At 42.7% G+C, this 24,703-nt stretch overlaps 1 protein-coding gene across 3 annotated transcripts in view; it reads right to left on the bottom strand.

Annotated features, from left to right (window-relative positions):
- The window catches only part of TOM1L2 (target of myb1 like 2 membrane trafficking protein), a 65,329-nt gene that overhangs the window by 25,997 nt on the left and 14,629 nt on the right, over positions 1 to 24,703 (bottom strand). For all 3 annotated transcript variants that reach the window (XM_037910105.2, XM_037910104.2, XM_037910106.2), the window contains exons 2-8: positions 15,256 to 15,340; positions 14,405 to 14,483; positions 12,124 to 12,273; positions 7,734 to 7,868; positions 6,434 to 6,592; positions 4,312 to 4,428; positions 1,505 to 1,638 (exon numbers count right to left, since the gene is read on the bottom strand). In XM_037910105.2, the coding sequence (XP_037766033.1) occupies positions 1,505 to 1,638; positions 4,312 to 4,428; positions 6,434 to 6,592; positions 7,734 to 7,868; positions 12,124 to 12,273; positions 14,405 to 14,483; positions 15,256 to 15,340 (859 nt within the window). The remainder of the gene's footprint in view (positions 1 to 1,504; positions 1,639 to 4,311; positions 4,429 to 6,433; positions 6,593 to 7,733; positions 7,869 to 12,123; positions 12,274 to 14,404; positions 14,484 to 15,255; positions 15,341 to 24,703) is intronic.

Here is a 24,703-nt window from a genome sequence, read left to right as displayed (position 1 = left end):
GCGTGATTTCCCTCTTTCCTTATGAAACACAACAAAATGTTTTGAAGTCAGCCTGTTTCTGAATAAAGATCAATTAGAAACTCCAACCCCCTCCACCCAGTACGAAAGTCAGGACCTGTGCACGTTCATTCAATACCATGGGCCTTCTGCCAGCAGGACAATGTCAGAGTGAACTGCGAAGATTCCTTAAACTAACAGTGGAAGCTACATTGTCAATTAAGAGCAACTATAGAGGGAAGTTTAGGCCCAAATTTCTGTAAGTGTCTGTGGAGGCTGTGCATGCTCAGCTTCTCTGAAATATCAAGCCCCACTCTGCGTGCTCCCAAAAATGAAAGCATCCCCATTGTATTGGGAAATATGTGCTACTAAGATTTACAAGCCACTTTCTCCTCTGAACCAACAAGCTCCAAATTCAAGAAGTCAGCTCCTGCTAGCATCCACTGACTGCATTTTATGTCATCAGTGGCACCAGAAACCAACATCTGGAATTCTGAACTCTGAGTAATGGAGGTAAAGGAAGAAGAGGATAAACTGGTTTCTAAATGCTTGAAATATTCAAACCTACGCAGTGACTCTGCAATTTATTTGCTTTTTTCAAACTTTTTTTTTAACTGTGCAGCTGCCCTTTATGTGTAAAATGCAATAATAAGCTTAACCCCATTCAGTGAGATTCGAGATGGAGAAAAATGTTTCAAGTTTCACCATTTTACGGGTAATCGGTCTCATTCTGAGCCTTAAGCAGAGACATTTACACTTCGCTACTTGTAAAATCCTCCTCACAGTGTTGAATTGTCCCAATTCATAGCATGAGGAACAATTCTAGTTTGGAAATTGTGAAGAGTCTGGTGCAAAAGACTAGGTGAAATGGATTGGGGGATACGGATTTTTTGCATCAATGTGCAGTTTTTCTGTGACAGCACAAAATCACACAGCTAGAGTCTAATTTATTTTTAAAAAGCTTTTTTTTTTTTTATAAACAAGGCTTGTGTTATCAGTAGGGGAGATAAGCACCCTTTTTTAATAGGTTTGCCTCCTGCACCAATCATTCAGGGAAAGATTAAACTTTCCCAAGAGTGCTACATTTAGTAGGATATGTAATGTAACAGCAATCAGTCTCCTAATTTTAAAACACATTTCTGGTTTTGAATTTAAAAGGTAGGAGCCCAGCGTTTATTTGCAACTCTTACAACCCAGTGCTTTGAGAAGTCATAGCTACATTCAAATCAGTTCTCTTTTTTGCAATTCTAAAAGAAACCAAAACTCAGTGGCTATGAAAAAATCTCAGCATCTTTTAAAACCAGAATCTGTAAGCCTTCTTGGGGACACGGATGAATTTAAGGCCAATCACAATGGAGAACATATGAATTCTTCATACCAGTTTCTTGGTCCAGTTCCTCCAATTTGCTTTGCATTTCATTTTATGGGTTGCTTAATAATTTGTCCTGCATTTCTGAGGAAACCCAAAATGTGGGAGTAAATAGGACTACTGGAAAAGGTGTCCCACCTCTCATATCTGAGGAAGACGTTATTTAAATCATCATTCACATGCAGCAGTTCCTCCGTGACTTCTTCATTGGACACTCGGGAGATAAGTTCCACAATTCTCTGTTGCATAGCTCTACAGGTTCGGTTCAGTTCCTAAGGAAATAAATTGTACACACATGTATTACAATAACCAGTGAAGAACAAGTATATTTGCTTGGGCTCTGTTTTCAGCCACATGCATCACTGGCTCAGCATTCTCAATCAGATGAGAAGCACCAACACAATGTGGATTACGGAAGATTAAATGCCACCCAAGAGAACACACATTTCAGAAGGACCATGGCCTAAAACCTTGAGGGCCTATTTATGATTCTGTGTCTAGTTCTTCTTTAATCATAAATACATGGCAAAGATTTTTAAAAAATTAAATACCTATGGATTATTTTCATAAATATTTTTGAGAGTAAGCATACTACAGCCAGGGCCTCCCAGAATGGACACACCCAGGTTTTCTGCCTAGCAGCACAAAGCACCAAAGGTATTGTCCTGTCGGGCTTAGGAGCATGGGAAAGCGATCACTGGTATTTGCTACTGGTTTGGCTAGACACAGTGAAAAAGAAACACCCCAGCAGCTGGGAAAGTGGAGGCACACAGCACAAAGCGTGACCATGTATTATGGAAACAAATACAAACTACACGCATTGCAGAACTAAACGCTATTACACAACACCAAATAGTAGAGTCTCACCGTGGTCAGCGTGTCCACTGATAAGATGTAACCCAGGGCATTGAGTGATTAAGGAGAGAACCTTAAAGGCTAGACTGCATAGAGGTGTGCACTGTAGAAGTCTTTCACCCCAAGGGATATGGGTTCAAGTTTGCCTTAGTTAGGTGATCTGCTTTCTCTGCCATCACCAATTAATGGGTATATTCTTTCACCTCTGGCAGTCTCAGAGGGCACAGGGTTGCAATTGTATGGACCAGAGGTTAAAACTGACATGTCAGGAGAGCTGCCTGATGCCACTGGCGAGACCCCAGTTTTACTCCAATGAGAATAAGCTTTTCAACCAAATCATGTTCCGACTCTTCTCCCACCCCTCCCCAGAGAGGAAATTCAGCACTAAACAAGGATGACTTGTTGGTACATAACCTTTGGGATGAAAGCAAAACGTGTTTGTTTTCTTTGCTTGCTCTGACATTCTAAGCTCTGGATAAATTTCACTTCATGCAATCCAGCTGCCTTAACAGCTTGAGGAATATGTTCTCCAATGTCAGTTTTGATCCCAATCACTTTAGAAGCAGATTGTGACATTTCAGAGGTTTGCTTGCTGCCATAGTGGATAGGGCTGACAGTCCCTATCTATTCTGCTCAGTCTTGGCTCTTAGGCAGGCTGTTTACATTTAATTGTTGAGGAGAATGTCAGGAACTATTTAAGAAGCACGACGATATAAAACCTCAAAGCAAGAAGTCCTTCACATGTAAGTATCCAGCTCACACCTTTCCATCTTTAAAGTCAAAAATAGTCTCTCTCCTCGGTGACCCAGATTTAGGCTGCATCAGCTGGAGAGAACCAGTCTGAATAAAGAATCACTACTGTCACACTTCACTGTGTGATCATTTCTCTAACCTCAGAGCTAGACTGGCATTACACAGGGTCAGGATTTTCGTGCTTGTTTATAAATATAAACAAATGGTTCTGTGCTGTTTTGGTCTGCCACAGTGTCCTGGAAGCTGCTTTTGTTTTGATCAATCCAATCCAAATGGCTTAGTAGCTGAAAGGCTCCTTATCTATTGTAAAGTCTCTCATCAGCTGCCATGATGGCTTCGAGACAACACACTGCTGCTGCATCGGAGAGACCAGGTTTTGGACCAATTTCAAACTCTGGTGCATCACAGAAAGCAATTCCCTGCCTCGCTCCCATTGTGCCATGCAGGGGGGGGGCACATCCTCCACTGGCCCAGTGATGAGACGATAGCCTACTTTGGAAGAGAAGGCAAGTAACGAACAGGGACAGAAGCTGGAAAGTCAGCTCATCACTTTCTCAGGGCAGAGACCTTGTCTGCTTCAGCATTCCTGTTGCTGAATGGCTACCTGCCTGCCCGCAACTGAGTGTACTGCCCCAGTAGCACCCTCAGCCATTGCTGGCTTGGGGAACAAGACATGAAGCCTGGAAGATGCACTTAGTCCCATTAAGGCTGGCTCATCTGGAATACCGCTGATTCAATGTATTCATAGATTTTAACGCCAGAAGGGCCATTATGATCATCTAGTCTGACCTGCACAGCGCAAGCCAGAGAACAACGAACAGTATCCTACATCAAGCCCATAACTTCTGGCTGAGCTAGAGTACCTTTAAGAAAGTGACATCCAGTCTGGATTTAAAGATTTCAAGTGACGAAGAATTGACAGTATCCCTTGGTAAAATTTAATCCATCCTGGAACAGAGAATAGGTTTGTGCTCTGTCAGGATTTGGGGTCTTTTTGCCATTATAAAGATGATCCTAAGTGTTTGCTGAAGTACAGATTGCATTGGCCTTTCTCCAATTTCAATTCTTTCTTCGGGTTCCATACCACAGCATTAGCGAAAGATTAAGGAGCAAGCAAAGTTCACAGAACAGGACTGAAGTTGCCTTGAGGGTTTCATCACATACCTCAATTGCACAACAGCATCCAAAAAGTATGACTATTGCCCAGTTAAGGAGTCCAGACACAAGCACACTTCCAATACAGAACCAGACAAACCAAGGAACTGAAGTGGAGTGTAGGAAAAGGAAACCCCATCATGCCAGGCTCCAGGAACAGATTTGCTGGAAAACACACTTACCTGTAGCAACTCAAGGTCCGATGAATCCTCCTGTCCAGGAACCATTTCTGTTAACATTTCAGACATCACGTTTGTGTTCCCACGAACAATATCCAGTTCACTACGCAGCCGGGCAATCTATTTTTGGGGAGGAGGGAAAGCAAGGACCATGTTACCTTTCAGTGTTAAGCAGAACATTTTTAAGTACTGGCTCTGCAACTCCCCTGCTTCTGCGATTTGACTTGGGAACAGTAAATCTGATGCTTGTCATTGGAGATCACAGAGAGGCTACTACATCTCATCATAAAGAAGATAGATTACTCTAGATAAGTAACATTTTAGATCGGTGATGAAGAAAGAAGCTATGAAGGACATGGCAGAATTCGATTTTTGTTTTCTCTAATTTCAACAATTAATATTCAGTTTTATTTTTAAGACTTTTTTTTTATTTTTAACAATTTTAAGTTTTACAGTTGTTCGAAATTAAGGGGTGGTAGCGTTGGGATTAGGGCTGCACCGACAGCCAGGTTGCAGATGGCTCCCTGTGCTGCCGAAAGGCTGGTGACATTGAATCACAAGGCACAAGGTGTGGGGAAGGCTGTGGTCCTGGTTGGGCAGAGCAGACACTGCCAGCCAGAGCTACAAGGATGACAAGGAGTTCCTGGCTGTAGGGGAGGCATTCCTGTTGCTGAATAGCTCCTGCCAGGGGATGGAGCCATTCAGCAGCAAGGCTGCCTCCGCAGTGGCAGAGGACAACTCCTCCTTGCCGTCTTGGCCAGGAGGTCTCTGCTCCTCCAGGCCAGACAGCAGACTTCCCTGCACCTTGCACCTGCAGAGTCTGGGTTCATCGGCCCTGTGGCAGTGCAGGGAGCCCTCTGCAGCTCTGCTGTCAGGGCCCTGCTCCCTCACTCCCATGACAGCAGGACTGCAGAGAGCTCCCTGTGTTGCTGCAGGGCTGGGACACCCTCTCCCTGCAAGCGCACCAACTGTTACCAATTGATTTTTTTTCTGTCGATTTCAGTGTCAGCTGAAATCGACGTTTACTGACCTTTGTGGATTGAAATCAAATCCTGCCAAGCTTAGTTATTCATCACCATGACAAAGCCAGCTGTGCTAACACTCAGATGGAAACATGGAAGTAAACAAGAAGAGCAGCTAAATTAAACAGAATTATGGTATAAAACATTACCCTCTTCTCTCAAAATGGATATGGATGAGGGGAAAAGGAGACATGACCTCTGGATCAGGGCGTTTCCCACTTTGGATTTGCATTCATTGCATCTCATAGGAAGGATGGGCCAATGGTTAGGGTACTAGCTTGGGACTTGAGAGCCCCAAATTCAGTTCCCAGTTCTGGCACAGACTCCCTCTGTGACCTTGTTCAAGTTATTTAGTCTCTCTGTGCCTCAGTTCCCCACCCATGAGTTGGGAACAGTAAGACATACCTACCACACAGGGGCTGGGAGGATGGATACATTAAAAGACTGAGATGCTCAGATACTACAGTAATTGATACTGTGTGTATCCAAGACAGATACAGCTGTACGAAAATTGCAGCCCATCATTTTGTTGTGGAAACCACAACTTTTAATACCTTTTAAAACCTTTTACAGCTGCTGCAAATTTGAGTGATGCTACGATCCCCTGAACCAGGTTGCAAAGCCACTCATCACTTTAGGCGTGCCCTCCCTTCCCGCCATGGCAGAAGGATGGCTAGGCGTAATTTGAGCAAGCGGTGTCGCAACCGGTTGGACAGGGTCACACCACCACTCAAATTCGGCCCACTCCACCCACTGTCATGCTTGCCTTCGAGAACCAAGCAGAACACATGATGTCTCTTCTGTGCTGCTGCCCTGCTTTGGAAGGCAGGCTACATGCCTTGTACTGCAACTTTAACCAATTGTGGCCACAACTTTTGAACAACAAAAATCACAATTTTCTTACAGCCTTAAAGGCAGATTGATTTCACAATCCACAACAGGAGAAATGGTCACTAGACAAAACCAGGTCTTGGTTGCAACTGAAACTTACCTTCAGAAAAATTAAAATAGATGACTATGATGACAGCTCAGTAGGCTGATTTACTGAGCTAAGAGCCTTACTCATCTATTCACTTGAAATAAGCAGAATTCTATCCCAGTACCTGTTCAGAATTGGCAGTGATGGGACCAGTCACATTCAGAGGTGGGGCCTGAGGAGCTGAATATGCTGTTGGAGATGGGGATGAATAGGAACTTGTGCTCGTCTTTTGCTGGGACTGGGACACATGCATATTTGCTGCTGGATCTACTTCAGGAACACTCTGTTACATCAGAAAAAGAAAGCGTTCAAATGCTGAATGCTGACAGTGCTTGGTTTGCATCAACCCTAAGGCAATATGCCCAAGTACAGACCATAGCTCCACCTTCAGGAAAAGGTCAATTTTTGTTATGGAATACAAGCTGACATATCAGAGCATAAATATGGAATAGCAATGACAAGCTATGTTCATCTCTTCTATCCCAATCCATAACTTTTAGTTCCAGTTTTCCTCCACAAGAAAGGCAAGAAAGAAAATAAAAACAAGGGTCAGAGAGTGAAAGAAATGTAGCCTAGAAACGAAGTCACATTTTACAAAATCATTTGCTACACACACATTCCAGGTAATTTATTTTGCTGTCACAACCTAAGTGCATTTCCTGTTTTTCTGTGTATTTAAATTTGCAGCTATATTATTGCACTGCCATATAGTTTCACAGTGAACAGTCTGAATATTTGTGATCAGTAAGTTTACTTTTCAACAGTAATAGCCGAGTCGAGTTTGTAAGCCCTGACTTTCCAAGGTACTGAGTACCTGCAGCTCACACAAAGTCAACGGGAGCTGTGGTTGCTTAGCACCTTTGAAAGTGGGGGACATCTACTGGTTTCTCGTGATGTCCCCCATGAATTGTGTAAAGCAAAATAAAACATACACAAAGTGCAGAACACTGGCTTGCGTACTAAGCAACCTTTGAAAGTCAGGCCTTCTTTGTTCATCTGCACAAGATTCATTGAAGGCAGTTCCGCCATATCATCAACAGAAACAATTGTCCTCTCTGGGGGAGAGATAATTAACTCAACAATAGATCCTGCCCGGGCTGGTCCTGAGCAGATTAGTTATGTTTGTTTGTGTGGCAGTTTGGTGATAGATCACAATATTCAGTACAGAACAAGTGTATAAAACTCCTTCAGACTCATTCTGTTCTTGAGCTGATGTTTGTCTCAAGGGGATGCCAGTAGTTTATCAGCCTGTCAACGCAGTTCCCTTATTCTTTTCCACTCCCTTTTACTATTACGAAGGCCATCCAGGTTTGAGAAAGTTTGGGGCAACTTTAATAAATCAACAGCTGAGGAAAAGAGCAGAAGTTAGAAGAATAGTATCCAATTATTCATATGGCCCTGGAAAATCCTTCACTGCAGCTTACCCTCTGTGGTGTGTGTATTGGAGACAAAGCATCAAGATCTGCCATAGGAAACTCTATCCCTTTCCTTTTGAGTTCTTCATAAATATGCACTACTCCAGTTAGATCAGGGCTACTTCGAAATGCATCTGCCCAAGCCTGGAAAACAACATACAGGATTATTCATAAGACTTCCATATGATCTGCAAGTTCCCTTCTACCTCTTCTATCACACGACTCAGATCCAAACCAGAAACGCATTCATGCATTTCAGGCTCAAAGGAGACTTTCAATATTAGAGTTGATCTGAAAGATTCTGGGTTTCTACCCAGATGGTCAAGCATCAAACAGAAAATAAATGGGGATTCACAGTGTCCCACATAACAATTACATAGGCAGAAGTGGGTAATTCACTCATTTAGTGGTACATTGATATCTGCCCTCATACTTAATTCTAGCCCTGCAATAAACTTTGAGACAGAAGCAATTTAAGTAAAATTCCTAAGAAATGTAATAAAAGATGTTCACAATAAAGGCAAAGGAAAATGTAAGTGCACACACAAAGATCTCTTAGGTCATATTCCAAAAGACCATACTTTCATTAAAAGTTTGGTCCACATGGCTTTTCACGTGAAAGAAGTCACATGGAAGGTAAAGTATTACTGTTAAATTAGAGAGCTATTCAGAGAAATGTGGGTAAGAGTGGAATAAGTTCTCCACGAACGCTCACCATGTAATCATATTCTGAAAAAAATACTTTGACTATTTTCACCCAAAAAAAGTTTTCAGCCATCATTTCAATCAAGGATAAAACAGATTAAAAGTAAGATTAAGTATTTTACTTACACTCTTACTCTGCTCACTTTTAGGAAATTGTATTTAGTACCCTATATACCTCGGGAAGAATCCATCATTTCTTGGGGGCTAACAGTTCTGCTTCCCAGTACTGTTACAGTAAATTAATTGCATTGATTGTTCAGAAGCAATAGGAGTTCCATCAATCCCATTTCAGCAGGAGAAACTATCTCCAATTGAGAAGAGCCATTCAGGTTTGAAAGGTCAGTTTCAAAGAAGCTTCCTTAATTACAACAGAAGCATCCTTGTTGCAGAAGTAACTAATCTTGTACTGTCCTGATGTTTGTAATTTACATGAGCAGCAGTTTAAACCCATTTCTATAGAATAGCACTTTCCACTCTGCCTTTCTATTGGCCGTTAACTAATAGAGTGAAACTGAAGTGGTCCCAGGTGAGCTCTGTTTAGCCATTGCACAGAATGACTCACGCTCTGAGTACCACCCCAGGGGCACCGCATTGCTGTACAGAGCTGTTACTATGGTTTGGTTCCCCAGGAAGAGAGACAATTGCACCCATGCTTCACTGGCTTCCTCTAGCTATTTCTGCATCCAATTCAAAATCAGTGAGCTCACATCACCCTAGCTCTGTGGCTTCCTACTCTTCTACCTGCTAATCTGGCCTCTCCTCTGCCACTCTCCACCTCTACAGAAAGGAGACACACTCATTTGTGCTGTTCCGGCTGTGTGGATCTCCCTCCCCATTGAATCATCTCCAGTCTTTAAATCTTGCCTTTTGATTTGAGGGGTTTTTTTTTGTTTTTTTTTTTTGAGGGGTCCAGCTTTCACCTGGACAGTGCCACGGCTGGGCAGAAGGAACTTCGGTTCACCCCACATCCAAATAGCTGAACCACTGAACTCCTATTTCCAAAAGTTGCAGTGTGGCATAGTGCAGGCCCTAACCCTGCTAGATTTGAACTTGTGAGCACCTAATCCAGGCAAGAGCCATATTCTATAAAAGCATTTCCAAAATACAGTTTTAATTGACACTATATGAACAAATTAAAAAAGTTGTGAAATCTGTTGGTTGACGAAAGAGGCCATACTACATGACCTACTTGTTATGGTCAACTTAGTCAGTACAACATTATTTGTATTACTGTAGCACCTAGAGCATCCAGGTGAGCTATTTCCAGCACTGACAGGGATAGTTAATGTAATACTGGTTGTACTATTAATGACATTGTAGAAAGCACTGAGAAGAACTCATCTGGAATACTGTGTACAGTTCTGGTCACACATGTTCAAGAAAAATGGATTCAGACTGTAACATCTTCAGAGAGGGTCTGGGAGGATGATTAGGGGGAACAGAAAGCCAATTTTATTAGCGGAGACTAAAACAGCTTGGCTTGTTTAGCCTTGCAAAATGAGGCTGACAAATACATCAGGGAGTAAACACCAGGGAGGGAGAAGAGCTATTTAAGCTAAAGAACAATGCTGGCACAAGAACAAATGGGTATAAACCTGGCCATGAATAAAGTTAGGCTAGAAATTAGAAGAAGGTTTCCAACCATCAGACGAGGGAGGCTCTGGAACAGCTTCCTAACAGCAGCAGGGGGCACAAACTACCTAACTAGTTTTAAGATGGAGACACAAAGCCACCATCCCGCAGCAATCCACACTCAGGAAAGACACAGGAGTATAACAGCGAGGGTTGCTTCAAGAGATGTTTGCACAGCACATTCCCATACTTCTATCTTATGCTATTAGACCTCACTTGTATAGGCATTAAAATTCCCTATTATTAAATCATAAGTCTACAGAAGAGGGGAAGTGTGGGCCATTAAAACGCTATAATAGAGTGGAGCTGGGAAGAGACAGCAACCCCTTGGAGCAGAGAACAAGAAGAGCAGAGTCTTAAAGCTGAGGAAAGCTGGATGAGATGCAGGATATTCCATGTTTGTGTGCCCCCATCAGGGAGCTGAGAAGTACTTCTGTAGTCCCTTTCTCTGAATTATCAGACAATCTAGAAAACAAAGTCACTCACCACCTCTGACAAAACAAAGACGTTCTCAGAGGAGCCAACCGCAGGCAACTCTTCACAATTTCCATTCTGTTTATGCCAAAAGGCATTTTGGATTCGAAACCAATGAAGGCTTTTAACCCCACCGCACTAGGTCTAGTCAGATATAAATATATGTAACTATACAGAGCAATGACTCTGGCTTCACGGTAATGTTGCAACCACTGTTCCACTCTAGTTCTATTAATGGGTGGAAACGACATGGATCTGGGTATCAAGTTAGCCAGCATCCTAAAAAACCACTGTAGAAGCCTTAGTAAGGAAATAAACACACTTTGATGTTAAGACGTTTCTATTAATAGCACATAATACAGATTATTGTACTGTGACCTCACCCATCGGCTTTCTCACCGAAGGGAGGGGACGTCTGAAGGTTCACTTGGACTAAGAGGAGCCTCTTTTAAACAGTTCTATTAAAGTTGCATTATTTATGGAAGAAGCAGTGGGTTGGAAGGGAGGGCGAAGGAGCTCCTGAAGCTCCTACGCAGTCCACTCCTAAGTCTTCCACCCAGTTTATTTCCTATTTTAAAAAATATATCTTATTTAGTAAGTGTTAGTGGCTTCGTTTATGTTCCTGTATATGCTTTAAATATGCACCACCTGTGTGCCCAAGAAACAACTGGAAATTCAGTAGACCATTTCCCTGCTCAAATTAAAAATATGTTTTGAAAACGGCATTATGTGCCTGTAAACCTATTCCCACCAAGAACCAACTCAGGACCTTTATATAGTTTTTAATATACAGAGTTTTTAACTGTCTGGTGTTTGCAATAGCCTAGTAGAAGCTTGCAAATTAAGCTTCCTATGACTGTCAAGTTTCCTCCAGCACCAATGTTTCTTCATGCAATTCTAATGGGACATGAAATTAGCATGGCTTTGTTTACCTTTTTGTGCAGCATACAAGTAAGTGGCAGATGTGCACTTCTGACCTTTACCACTTTGGGCAAGGAGCTGACAGTTCAGGAAATGGTATGAGAGTAAACTGCTGCTGCAGAGCAAGCAGAGGAAATGAGATCTTTTGATGAACATTACTTATAGAAGTACAAAGTGCTTATTAAAGATGGAAAAGTAGTCCCATTTTCAGACAGGGAAATGGAGCAGAGAGAGATTAAGAGATTGATCTTGCACTATTTAAAAAAATAATCAACAGGAGTTTTCCCATTTATTTCACTGAGAGCAGAATGTGCTGCTAAAACGACTTATCTAACCTCATACAGTGAGTCAATTAGGGTTGGTAACAGAATATAGGTCACCAACTTCTAGGTCGCCCGTCTAACCAGTAGATGTGCTGCCTTTAAAAAAAAAAACACTCATTACCAAAGTGATGACTTTAAAGAACCCTGTGTATTCAGAATTGAGAAGGCATTTTTTTCCCTAGGTAAGTTCTGCCCCTAAACTTCATATATTAGTGTCCCCAATTTCATTGTGGGTTTGACATTATACATTTAACACTAACACCATGCTCAGCACTATACAGTGCTCAGAGAGACAGCCCCTATCTCAGAGATGGCGTACAGAACTGAAGAGCTGACTTGCATACCTGAATCAGGGCTAGTACTTTATCCTGTACAATGGTGGGAGGATTGTTCTTGGGCGAGATGATTTTCACCAGAACACCATCTATGAAGTCTCGGTTTGCCACTAGGACATGGAAGCGATGGCCACAGTTTTTCACGCAGGTCTCCAATACCTACACAAGAAACACAAAGAACCTCTGATGGAACAAAGCTTGATCACGTCCACAACAGGAAGAGTCCTCCTGGTACAAAGTGTCAGCATTGGGGGGGGAGAGGGGGGAAGGAGAGGGGAAGAGGAGGCTTAGTACCCTATTCTTGCTTCTTTCCCCTGCGCACCATCCCCAGTATACTTACAGAGCTTCCTCCTCTACATACAGCCCTAGGAATTCATTTATATGTTCAGTTACCTTTACCAGGAACCATGCAAACCAGTCAACTGGTTAATAGCCAAAGTGTAGCAATTTTCCTTTAGATGTACCCTGACGTTTAATTGGATCAAACATGTAGCCCTTTCTCATTATAATTTTCACTAGTAATTTTGGACCTTTGCTTTTGGACATTAGTCAGTGAGGGGGTAATCCAGCTGATGAGACAATATCACTAGAAATAATGCCTTGGGCACCAAAGATGCTGACAAAATGTGATTCATATTAAAGTCTTCTCCCTTCTTGATACCTTTTGTCTTGTGATAAAATAAATCTCTATTATTAACACCCCAGAGACTTTTGTGATCCAACTTTTGTTATTGTCAAGGTGAAGAAATAAAGTTTCTGCCACTTTCATTGAAGTTTGCTCACTTATGCTGTTTGTACACCAAATTTCAGCACATAGGTTGTTACAACAAGAACATGTCAAATGGATATCCTGTCACAGGGTCAGGTTTAGAGACACCCATTTTCCATGCTCCTGAAATGTGATTGAACCAGGACATCCCAATTTACAATCCATATTATAGAGTTTTACATGGGTATTATGCCAAATTATCTTAAATCCTTCAAAACACTCTGCTTTTGAATTCTTTGACAGGCTATATCCACATTTCCCCTATAACTTAGCTGGAGTCACTCTCACTTAGACATTCAATTACCACGGAACAGCAGCTATTGACTGTTTTCTGTGAAGAACATGATGTACATGGAGAGAAATACAACACACAGCTTTTACATATAACCATGGCTAATAACGGCCATGACCCCACAGCCGAGGAGCTTCTGCTCCTAGTGATGTCCTCACACCTGACAACATGGGCATTGAGGCCTGCAAGTCCAGATTTCAGCCTCTTTTCAAGACAATGTATAATTCCATATCCACATTAAGATGGACACAGCAGTCTCATTTTACTCCTTGGGACACTAGCACCTCATTTTAATTCTCTCCAACAAACCCCTTAACTGGCAGCTATCTGAATGACAACCCAGGACTTTGAGTCAAAGCAGATAGGTAAAGAATGAAAAAGAATTTAGAACGGTCATCTTCATACAAGTGACAACCACCTCACAGGTCAGTACAACTGGCAACCATCTATCCTAAGGAGGGAGCAGCATGGGATATGGCACGGGAGGACTAGAGCGTGCTTGGCAGGGTGCAGGGGAAACATGCAGATCACCTACCTACAACATTATGCCTTGATCTAGTCAATAGTATTTGTCCCTTACATTCACGAAGTGCAAGTTTCACCCACCAAAACACATTCTGATCTGCCATGTCACCCAGTAGGCCCTTTTCAACCAATAGCCTTGCTGACATGATCAGCAGGAAAGGTCACCGCCAAATTACCTCACGCTCTAGTGGGGCTGTGCAAATGCACAACGTAGTAATTTATGCTGATCTAGTTTAGGCTTCCTGTTTCTGATGTACTTAAAAACTAATAGTAAAAATTTTGTGTGTGCCCTTGGCTAGTTGCTCTCCAAATTCTTTCTTGGCCTGACTTATACTTTTATACTTGACTTGCCAGAGTTTATGCTGCTTTCTATTTTCCCTCACTGGGATTGGACTTCCAATTTTTAAAGGATACCATTTTGCCTCTGTCTCTTTTGCTACGCTATTTAGTGACAGTGGCTTTTGGGGGGGGGAAGGGAGTGTCTTCTTACTGCTTTTTTTTTCATTTGGGGAATACATTTAATTTGAGCCTCTATTATGGTGTTTTTAAATAGTCTCCATGCAATTTTCAGGCATTTCACCCTTGTGACTGTTCCTTTTAATTGCCATTTAACTAGCATCCTCATTTTTGTGTAGTTCCCCTTTCTGAAGGTAAACGATACTGTGATAGCTTTCTTTGGCACTTTCCCAGCTCACCCCACTCACCGTTAGAGCCAGCATCACCTCTCTGTAATTTCTGTTTCCATTCAGCCTCTTCTTCAGTGCTCGGATAGCATCCTTTGGACTGAAGGAGAAACAAACATATCATTTTCACTCCTCAGAAGGTGGGAACATCGGTGTTCCCTAACCCTTTCTGACAGGGCAGGAGCACTTGCGTTCACTTTAGATAACCCAGCTATGATCACTGAAAGCTCAGCATGTGAATGCAGATACAAGGGCGATGTATGAATGAGACAGCAGACAGCCACTCGGGAAGAGGCCAAAGGCATAACACGATTGAGAACAGGCCTGCTGTGTAGCCTGAGTGCTGAAGTGGCAGAGGATACTAGAGGATACTAGAGAGGATACTCTCTTCAAATGTTAGGATCTGGTAGCAATGCAGCATTTGGAGGCTTGGAAGTTACAAGCATGTCTCCTAAAAATACAGGCTCAATAATCCCTATTGTAGCACATTTAGTATGTGCTTTTTGGATACACCCAGGAATTAGATATTGCACCATGAAAATCTAGTGCTGTCATTTTGGTGCTGGGCCAACATAGAGCTCTGCTAATGAATCTCAATCCTGACATGCCACATCCCATGTTATTCTAACCTTCCAACTCTCCTGAGCAGAGGTCTTACAATAGCAAGTGCCACGAGATGTGCTGGTTGTCTGAAGTGGATCAGTGTCAGTTTGGGATGAGGAGACCGAAAAACTCATTTGCTACCTAAAAATGGGATTTAATCTGAGGACACCTGTGCATTATTAGCCCACTGCACCACCTAGCATGCTGAAGAACAAAGATCAGTATCAGCAAAATGTGTGAACCACCCAAGTTATCTATAATGCACATACCCTTCTTCTGTCTCGTTGATAATGTCGCAGATCTCCATGTTAAGTGTCCAATCCTCACTCTGCAAGGAGCCATCAGTCGCCTTTTCTGTGAAGCCAACACAAAAATCTCTGTCACCTCTCCATGATTAAGTTACTATAGTCCATCTTATCTTCAATTCTGTACACAAGTTAAGCACTCCCCAAATCAGGAAGGGACAAATTTTCCTGTTGACTCTGGACAACATCATACCGTTTTTCCTAATTTAGAGACCAATCTAAAAGCTTCCGGAATAAAAATTAATCCTGTGGGCTCGATTACTCAATATCCACAGACCACAGAAGGGCTGTCAGTTAATTCCTGCTCTATCTTCTTAGCTAACACCCTACTTTAGCTCTGATATTTTGATGGGAGAAGGGGTTAATCATTCAAAGTTCTAATTTACTATATTTGAACACCTCTATCAACCCTCCCTATTTTTGTGGAGTCAGAATTCGTATTTCTCTTTTCATGGGAAAGACCTGGCTCCTTTTTGTACACTAAGGGTTTTCCCTTGCTTGTTTTTTTACCTTAGAAGTGTCAAATGCAAAATTCCTGCCTTCCCTATTTTGCAGAAAGTGTCTCTTGGAGGACCCAGAGATGTAGTTTGGGAGTGCATGCAGACCTTAACGGAAGGGGTGGTAATGTTGAATCTTTAACAAGAGGAGTTTTCTTCCATCTGTTTGTTAGATGTTTGAGTTAAATATGCTTACAAACAAAAAGGGCTCTCAGCTGTCTGGATAAACATCACTTTCCCTCCTCAATTAATCAGGTTTTACTTCAGATCCCTTGTCATCTGAAATTACAGACCTACTACTAGCTTCCCATTCTTCCAGGAAAACAGGGTAAACAAGACCTGAATTTTTAACATAAAAAAAAAAAAAACCAGGCCAAAACAAAAAACCCAACCAATCAACAAAAAGTACAACACACAAACAAAACTTTCCTAAATAAATCTTTCAGACATAGTTTATACATTATAAAGCAGCAAGAACAGCAGAAGTGCAGTTTCCTTTGTTCCCTTTGTCGTCACCTTGAATTATTTATATCAAATTCCCCAAATCAAACCCATTTGTCTCAAAAAGGAAAAAATTGCCTGAACAGGGTGGATTCACTTTTAGAAGACTGAACCAGTTCTATAATTCTGCCTTGTGCTTCCTGGACCAGAAAGCTGCATCTGCGGTAACACTGTTTCCAAAAAAATTCCTACCATTGAGACAAGGATACAGCTCCCCTGGCAGCAGTAACTGTGGCAATGTTACACAGACCAAGTGCCAGCTCAGAGCAAGGGCCACATAACACTGTGCTTAAAATGCCAGCAACCAGTATTCCCACCACTGCAGTTCCACCAACGGTAGCAACTTGAAAAAAAAGACTGGCATAGACTGGCATGACATAGGGAGAGGGATAGCTCAGTGGTTTGAGCATTGGCCTGCTAAACCCAGGGTTGTGAGTTCAATCCTTGAGGGGGCCATTTAGGGATCTGGGGCAAAAATTGGGGATTGGTCTTGCTTTGAGCAGGGGGTTGGACTAGATGACCTCCTGAGGTCCTTTCCAACCCTGATATTCTATGATTCTGTGGCCAAAGTTAGAAGCGCTGAAGAGAGGTTCGTTCAGTCCCAGAGTGGGAGGAACATAGGGAAAGTGAGATCATTCCATTTCTCAACAGTGACACTTTCAGTCTCATAAGGAGTGTTGAAAGGCACTCAAAGGATCTCTGTGCGGGTCCAACAGGTCCAAGGAAGAATAGAAAAAAAAACAAAACAGCCACAGCCCCATCTTCGTATGGGACACAGATTCGGAAAAGTCAGTCAACCTTATCTCATGGTACAGTTCAAAGTAGCACAAAATCTATTCACATACGAAGTACTCCCATTCCCAGCAATTCAACGAGGGAGTTCAGAGACTACGACCTACTGTGTTTTGATCAATAGTAGCATTCTTTAAGATTTCAAGGTGCTTTCTATTCACTGAAGTTTAATACTATTCTTCAGACAAACCAGATGCATACTTGTGAGACTTCTTTCCAGCAGCTTAACCCCTTTGCTGCACTTCACAAAGCATCACAGCAGCAAATCTGGGTCGCACCCCCGAAACAGACAAAGGATTAGGGGGGTGCGACCCAGACGACAAAAATAACTTGTATTCTGTTTTTCTCCAAGGAAAGATGAGCAAACAAATTAGTTTCTAATTCTTTCTGGAATCAGTATCCCTCAGGAAGGCTTTTTTAAATAATTACAACTCTGTGTCAGTGTGTGTGTGTGTGTGAGAGAGAGAGAAAGAGAGACAGACAGACCAGAAGCCCTGAATCACATATTATGCCAAGTAAATATCCAAACTGTAAAATAAAAGTATAGTCAGCGTCAGTAACCAAACATTTAAAGGGGCACAACATTATCCATTTTCTCCAGCTTGGCCACAAAAAAACCAACAAGAGAACAAACAAACAACACATGAATCAAATTGTTGGTGGCCCTAACTGAATGGCCAACCTCTCTGCTACCTCCAATAACATCACCCAACAAGTGGAGACAGCGCTGCACTAAATGGAGAAAGTTTCAAAAGATTTCACGATTCTCAGGTCATAGAGCCATGTCACATGGAGATTTTGCCAAAATAAACCATGGCCAAATATTTATCACAAGATCAAGGAATGAATTGGCTGCTGGCATTGCCATGTGTAGGGTTAGCATTTTCCCAGATGATTTCTGAAGAGAAGTCAAGCCTTTGACTGAGTCACATAGTATGAAAGCAGACATCAGGACAGGGACTGAGCAACAGCTATGGGGAACACAATTTTCTTTTGCACATTTTTGGATTTTCTTTACAAGAACGTCAAGGGCCGATGCTTAGAAACACCCCATATATAAGGCATACTATTTTCTCCAGTGGCACTGTGCTAGTATGTTCCTGCTGTTTCAGTGATCATTCTTCCCCTCAGAGCATGGAGAAGAGGCTGTGACTTTCTGACTGTGAGTGATGAGATTCTGATTTTAAATACAAATCACTTCAAAAGCAGCACATGTTTCATGGACAAGAGGACCTAACAGTTTCGAAAGCACTTCCCTTGATTACGTTAACGCTGCGTGTACACCAAAACTGAAAAACAGCCATGTTCACAAGTAGCTCCAACAATGCAAGGATAGATTCCAGCTCCCCAAGAAACACATCAGAACAGTGCTATTAGTATAAATGAGGGGTCATGCAGCATGCTTCTCCGAGTAAGAGAATCCCCATCCTGTGCCTGGGAAACGGCAGAACTAGCAACACTAGAAACGTTTTTAAATGCTGGAAAAACGGACAGGTGCCAACCATGCATCTCCCTGAGACTCCCTCTCAAACTGGACAGGAAACAGTTGGCTGATAATACTGACAGGGTCAAACTGTTTCCAACACCTAGTGCAGGTGCCAGAATCCTGGAAGAATGGCACATTTCCCGTATGTAGGGGCACCTAATGCATTAGAAAAACATCAACTCCCCTACTGCCCACAACAGGTCCGAGGCACATGTCAATTAGCATTAGTTTACACAAGGACTTGGAGACACAGTCAGCACAACTCTGGGAGAGTGCAGGGCATCTTAATTCAGATACCCACCCTAGACAAGACAAAATAAGCAGGCAGAAGAAAAGTGAATAAATTCTGGGACACTTTTATTGGGCAACATACAAACAACACCTTGTACTAACTTAAGTCTCTAGTTCCCAGGGCCAGGAATGGGAAAGAATAATACTTTGCACTTCTATAGCACCTTTCATTTAAGGCGCTCAGGGCTGTTGAATATTAAATCTCAGAGAAGTCCAGACACAGGACATAGCCAGAAATTCTGGAGTTCTAATTCCAGTCTGCCACTGACATCTTGGGGAAATGGAGGAAAAGGGGTTAAGCAGTTTGCCCATCTGTAAAATGACAGTTAATACCATCCTACCTCAGTGGGTTGTTAGCACTTTTACAGAAATTTATCACCTATGTGCTGCCCATTTTACAGCACTCAGATAAGGTGCTGCTCAACTAAGAATGCCTCCTGTGCATCAATCTTCATGGACATCATCTACCAGGCAAGCCTATGCCCACTGTCTAAAGAATGACCGGGATGAGGTCACCATAAGGAAATGAAGCTAGACATAGAATCATGAAATGTAGGAAAGGAAGGGACCTCCATAGGTCATCCATTCCAGTATCCTGCATTGAGGCAGGACTGATTATTATCTAGACCATCCCTGACAGGTGATTGTCTAACCTGTTAAACCTCCAATGATGTAGATTCCACAGACTTCCTAGGTAATTTGTTCCAGTGCCTAACTACCCTGATAGAAGTTTTTCCTAACGTCTAACCCAGCGGTTCTCAAACTGTGGGCTGTGACCCCAAAGTGGGTCATGACCCTGTTTTAATGGGGTCTCCAGAGCTGGAGTTAGACTGGCTGGGACACAGGGCTAAAGCTGAAGCCTGAGCCCCAATGCCGAAACCTGAGCCCCACCACCTGGGGCTCAGGCTTAGGCTTCAGGCCCCCTGACCACGGATGAAGCCCTTGGGCTTTGGCCACCCATCCTGGGATGGTGGGGCTCAGGCTTTGGCCCCCCCACCTGGGATGGCAGGGCTTGGGCGGGCTCACACTTTGGTCCCCGTCTCCCCCTCCCCCCCCAGGTCACGAGTAGTAATTTTTGTTGTCGGAAGGGGGTTGCAGTGCAATGAAGTTTGAGAACTCCTGGTCTAACCTAAATCTCCCTTGCTGCAATTTAGGCCCGTTGCTTCTTGTCCCATCCTTCATGGTTAAGGAGAACAATTTATCACCCTCCTCTTTATGACAACCATTTATGTACTTGAAGACTTCTGTCCCCCCTCAGTCTTCTCTTTTCCAGACTAAACAAAACCAAATTTTTCAATCTTCAGTCATAAGTCATGTTTTCTAGACCTTTAATCATTTTTGTTGCTCTCCTCTGCACTTTCTCCAATTTATCCCCATCTTTCCTGAAGTATGGTGCCCAGAACTGGTCACAATACTCCAGTTGAGGCCTTTTAAGTGCTGAGTAGAGTGGAAGAATCACTTCTTGTCTCTTGCTTTCAACACTCCTGCTAATACATCCCAGAATGATGTTCATTTCTGGGGGGGGGCACAACAGTATTCCATTGTTGACTCATTTAGTTTGTGACCCACTATAACTCCCTGGTCCTTTTCTCCAGTATTCTTTCCCAGGCAGTCATTTCCCACTTTTTGTATTTGTGCAATTGATTATTCCTTCTTAAGAAATAGTGCCCAGAAACTGCATAGGAACAAGCTATGTAGGAGAGGTAGAAAGTGCTCTTTTATTTTAATTAAATGCAAGACACAACAGCTGCTTGCCCTCAGGAGGAGCATTCATTTCAAGCTCTGCTCAGTAGCATCCTAACAAATGAAAGCTGACATGGAGTGCACAAACGGTCAGCTACTACACAATCCTCTCATACTCGGTCCTTAGTACTTTTGTTTTAAAGCTACATTTCAGTGCAGATTAAAGGTACTGGCCGGAGAGCCCTGGAGACAGGACAGATACAGCACAAGCAACAGCAGTGCAAGCTTCCCTCTCCCTGCCCTGACAATGCACCTTAACCCTGACTTGGGAGGTCTCCACTGATGAATACGAGGGTAGTTCAATCTCCATACTCAATCTGACCTCTCTGTTGCATCTGCTAATAATGATGCCAGCTGCCACTGTATGTTTTTTGATGAACACTTTCAACAAGATCTGAACTGAGAAGACTGGTTTCAGATAGGAACTGTATTTAATACATGTACCATATGCATGTTTCTAGATTGGAGAATTAAGTGCTGGTCTTAGGAAGCACTGCAGAAACTTGCCCTAGCTGAATGGTGACAGCATGCAGTAAACGAGGCAACAGGCTGACGTGAGGCTATGTCTACACTGAAAAAAAAAAGCATGCTCATACCGTGGGTTAAAATAGCAGTGAAGACTCAGACTCGGATACTTTAAGGTCAGAAGCAACGTGGCCTTTAGCTCAGTTAGCCACTAGAGTCCAAACCCAGGTTCCCCTGTAGGCTTTAACTTGAGCTGCTAACCCGAGTTAAAAGCTGATTTATGTCTTCACTGCTATTTTCACCCATCTTAGCCAACCCCAGCTAAGAACACACCTTCATTTGCAGTGAAGACATTCGCTAGGATAGAGCTCTCTGAACACTGCGCCCTTTCCTTCAATCAGTTAGTCTGTCTACAAGTATCAAGCAGCAAGAGTCATTGTGCTGCACAACACACTTGGAAGACGCAAGTGGAAATGCCAGTATTGGGCAAAGGTAGCAAGTTATTGCTCAAGGACATTTAAGTCCTGCCTTGTTTACAAATTAACACGAAAGAGAAAGGGACACTGGTGTTTATGTAGGTGTGGTCTCCCGTCTGAATACTAAACATTCTGCTATGCAGATCTACGTTCTGACAACAGCTGGATAAGCCCTTGATGTGAAAAATCCATGGATTTCTTTGTACATGGATAATCTCACCATCCCAAACTAACAAATGAGCCAAGAGGTTTATTCCAAAGAGCAACTCCTGGGTGCACACAAGATAAACGCATATAGGTGTACCTTGTTCCAGAAATGAAAAATCAAAGAAATTCTTATTTCAAATCAAGCCCAGGTCCCCAGTGAATCAAGTTTCCTACCCCCTTTTGGCTTTCAAATGGTATAAAGCATTGATTTCTACCCTTGGTAGTTCACAAGGTAGCAGGTCTCAAAACTCTCTAGTCTACCGTGGTCGTAGATATAGCAGTGCTTTAATGAAATGATCCAAGACTGATTTTAGCAAATTAAACTTTTGAGCAGTTTGATTTTCACTCCCTGTCATTACAGCAGCCATCATGGTTAAAACTAGCTACAATATTGGCAGGCTCCTCTTCATACCTTCTCCTAACTCACCTTAACCCTGACTGGTCACACCCCTACTCAGTTCAGTTCTTATAAGCAAAGGCTGTCAAGTTGGGGCCAGTTGTGATGGTTTTATAGCATACACAGAGATCTTTCAAGGACTACAAGTCTTCTGAACGGAGTGTAGAATTACGCAAGTTACCCCACAAGTGGAGATACACTGCTGAATCAGAGGATTTGTTCTTCTTAATTGTTCTTCTTAACCTCTGAGGATAGGACAAGCAACAATGGGCTTAAATTGCAGCAAGGGCAGTTTAGGTTGGACATTAGGAAAAACTTCCTAACTGTCAGGGTGGTTAAGCACTGGAATAAATTGCCTAGGGAGGTCATGGAACCTCCATCATTGGGGATCTTTAAGAGCAGGCTGGACAAACACCTGTCACAGACGGTCTAGATAATACTTAGTCCTGCCTTGAGTGCAGAGGACTGGACTAGATAACCTCTCAAGGTCCCTTCCAGTTCTACGATTTGACATCATGAGGCTCAGCACATTTGAGTTCATGCCCCGGTGAGCTCAGGACATGGTCCTATTCAAAGCACCTAGATGGGAAACTAGGATGCCAGGGCTAAGAAACAAATTGTTCTATTGCATCTTCAATCTTGCCTCCTCCATGCTTATTATTTTTTAAAGTCAAACTATTAGATCTCCCTGCAGCTGATGTGAATTTCTGATCAAAGTGCTGCTATTAAAACTGAATATGAACCACCATTCCGCAGTAAGAGAGCAATTCTGAGGGTGTCTTTAAGTCAGTCATTCAGAAAGGTCAGTTTCTCTGCAAAACAAAGACCAACATTTTCCACTCTGCCACCTTGCTTACTTCGTTCTCTCTCTGCTCTCCCTGTTCTAAGACTGCTGACCTTGGCTCTCCAAAGAAAATGGATCAGCCCAAAAAACATGATTTGGATTGGACTGCTGCAGCCTGCCTACTGTCACCCTACGTCATGTTTTAGCTACGCTTGGGCTGAAAGCTATTTGGGGCAGGCCGACTGTCTTGTCTCCAGGGCACCATGCATTCTGTCATTCTGAATTAATAATCAGTTTGTACTGAACCCACAGACTTACTAAACACCAAAATAGCCAAAGAATGGGCACGTGCTCAAGACTCAAACTTAACAATATTTAGCCCACATGCCAAGTTTGAAAGAAGTCTGTTAAAATTATTTAGGAACAGTCATTTCACCAATGAACAGTCTGATTCTCTTTTTGAAGACTACTCACCATATGGCACTAGACTGTGATTACAAATAAACAGTGCATTGCTACAAACAATGCTCTGCTACTGTGTCTCTTAAGAGGACCTCAAGATGCTTTACGAACAGTTGTTTCAACATCCCTGTGATACAGGTATAGTATATAAAGCGTACTGTTTAACTACTACTGAAATCCAGCCACTTCTGGAGCAGAACACAGCACTTGTTTAACAGCAGACAGTTAGGACAAGAAGCAAAGCCTACATATCCATGCCAAAGAGGATCAGTATACAAATTAAATTACATAATTAACTTAATTAAACTTAACATTTATATAGAACTAAGAATGCCTTGTGCCTATATTAGGATCCCAATTTCAATAGACAAGGGGAAGAATAAAATAGACATACTTACATGTCAGAATAAGGTCTCTTTAATCAGCCTGACCTGGCTTAGCTTATGAGATCCCATAAGGATCACAGCATGTTTGCAGGTGTATAAAACCCTGACTAACCTGGGAGTATGAACTCATATAGGCTGGGCTCCAACAAGGCAATCTCGGACTGTGATGAAAAGTGAGCCCTTGGCAGCCAGATCTCATTCAAACTGTAAAGATGTGCGTTTTAAGAAAGCCACTTTTATATAAAATCCCGCCTGTGTACATAGACTCCTCTCACCAACACAGAGTCAGAATAGGAGAGGTGAACAGCTGCCTTCAAAAGGGGTCAATGATCTCCGCACCTGATGAGCAGGTAGGCATCCCTGCCAATTAACACACCCTTACTGGGAATCAAGGTAGAAAAAGCAGGGAGAAAGATACAGACCGGGGGTAGCAAACCAAGCATTTGTGACTGCTAGTCTTGATCAAAACTCATCTCAGAATGAACTCACATCATGCCCTGAAATGCCCATTTGGTACAAAACTTGAAACTGCTGTTTCATGCTCTGCACTGTCTCCCCAACCAAGGCAGAACGTAGTTTAAGGTTTCTGGACCAGTTTCACAGAGGGCTCTGAATACTATCTACCACTACTCTTCCTTCATGACCATGACCTCCCATGACAGCTATCTTCCACTAGAACAATAAAAGTGTTGAGAAATAGGGCTCATGAGCGTGGGAGACAGAACTGTCACAGGAGCTGGACGTAGACACAGCAACTCTGTCACATGAAATAAGAATGACCAGAGTCCTCACCCCTTTCAGCAGTGAATGCAAAACTCTTTTCCACACATGGCAAACAAAACCCCTATCAATTAAGCTCTCCCTCCAACAGGCAGAGGAAGAGAGATATTGGTGGGAGCCATACAGCTTCCTATAGAGGTACCTA

The sequence above is a fragment of the Chelonia mydas genome, chromosome 10 (assembly GCF_015237465.2).
Source record: "Chelonia mydas isolate rCheMyd1 chromosome 10, rCheMyd1.pri.v2, whole genome shotgun sequence".
Lineage (NCBI taxonomy): Eukaryota > Metazoa > Chordata > Testudines > Cheloniidae > Chelonia > Chelonia mydas.
Note: the sequence above shows the minus strand (reverse complement) of the source record. Positions and strands in the feature narration are given on the sequence as shown.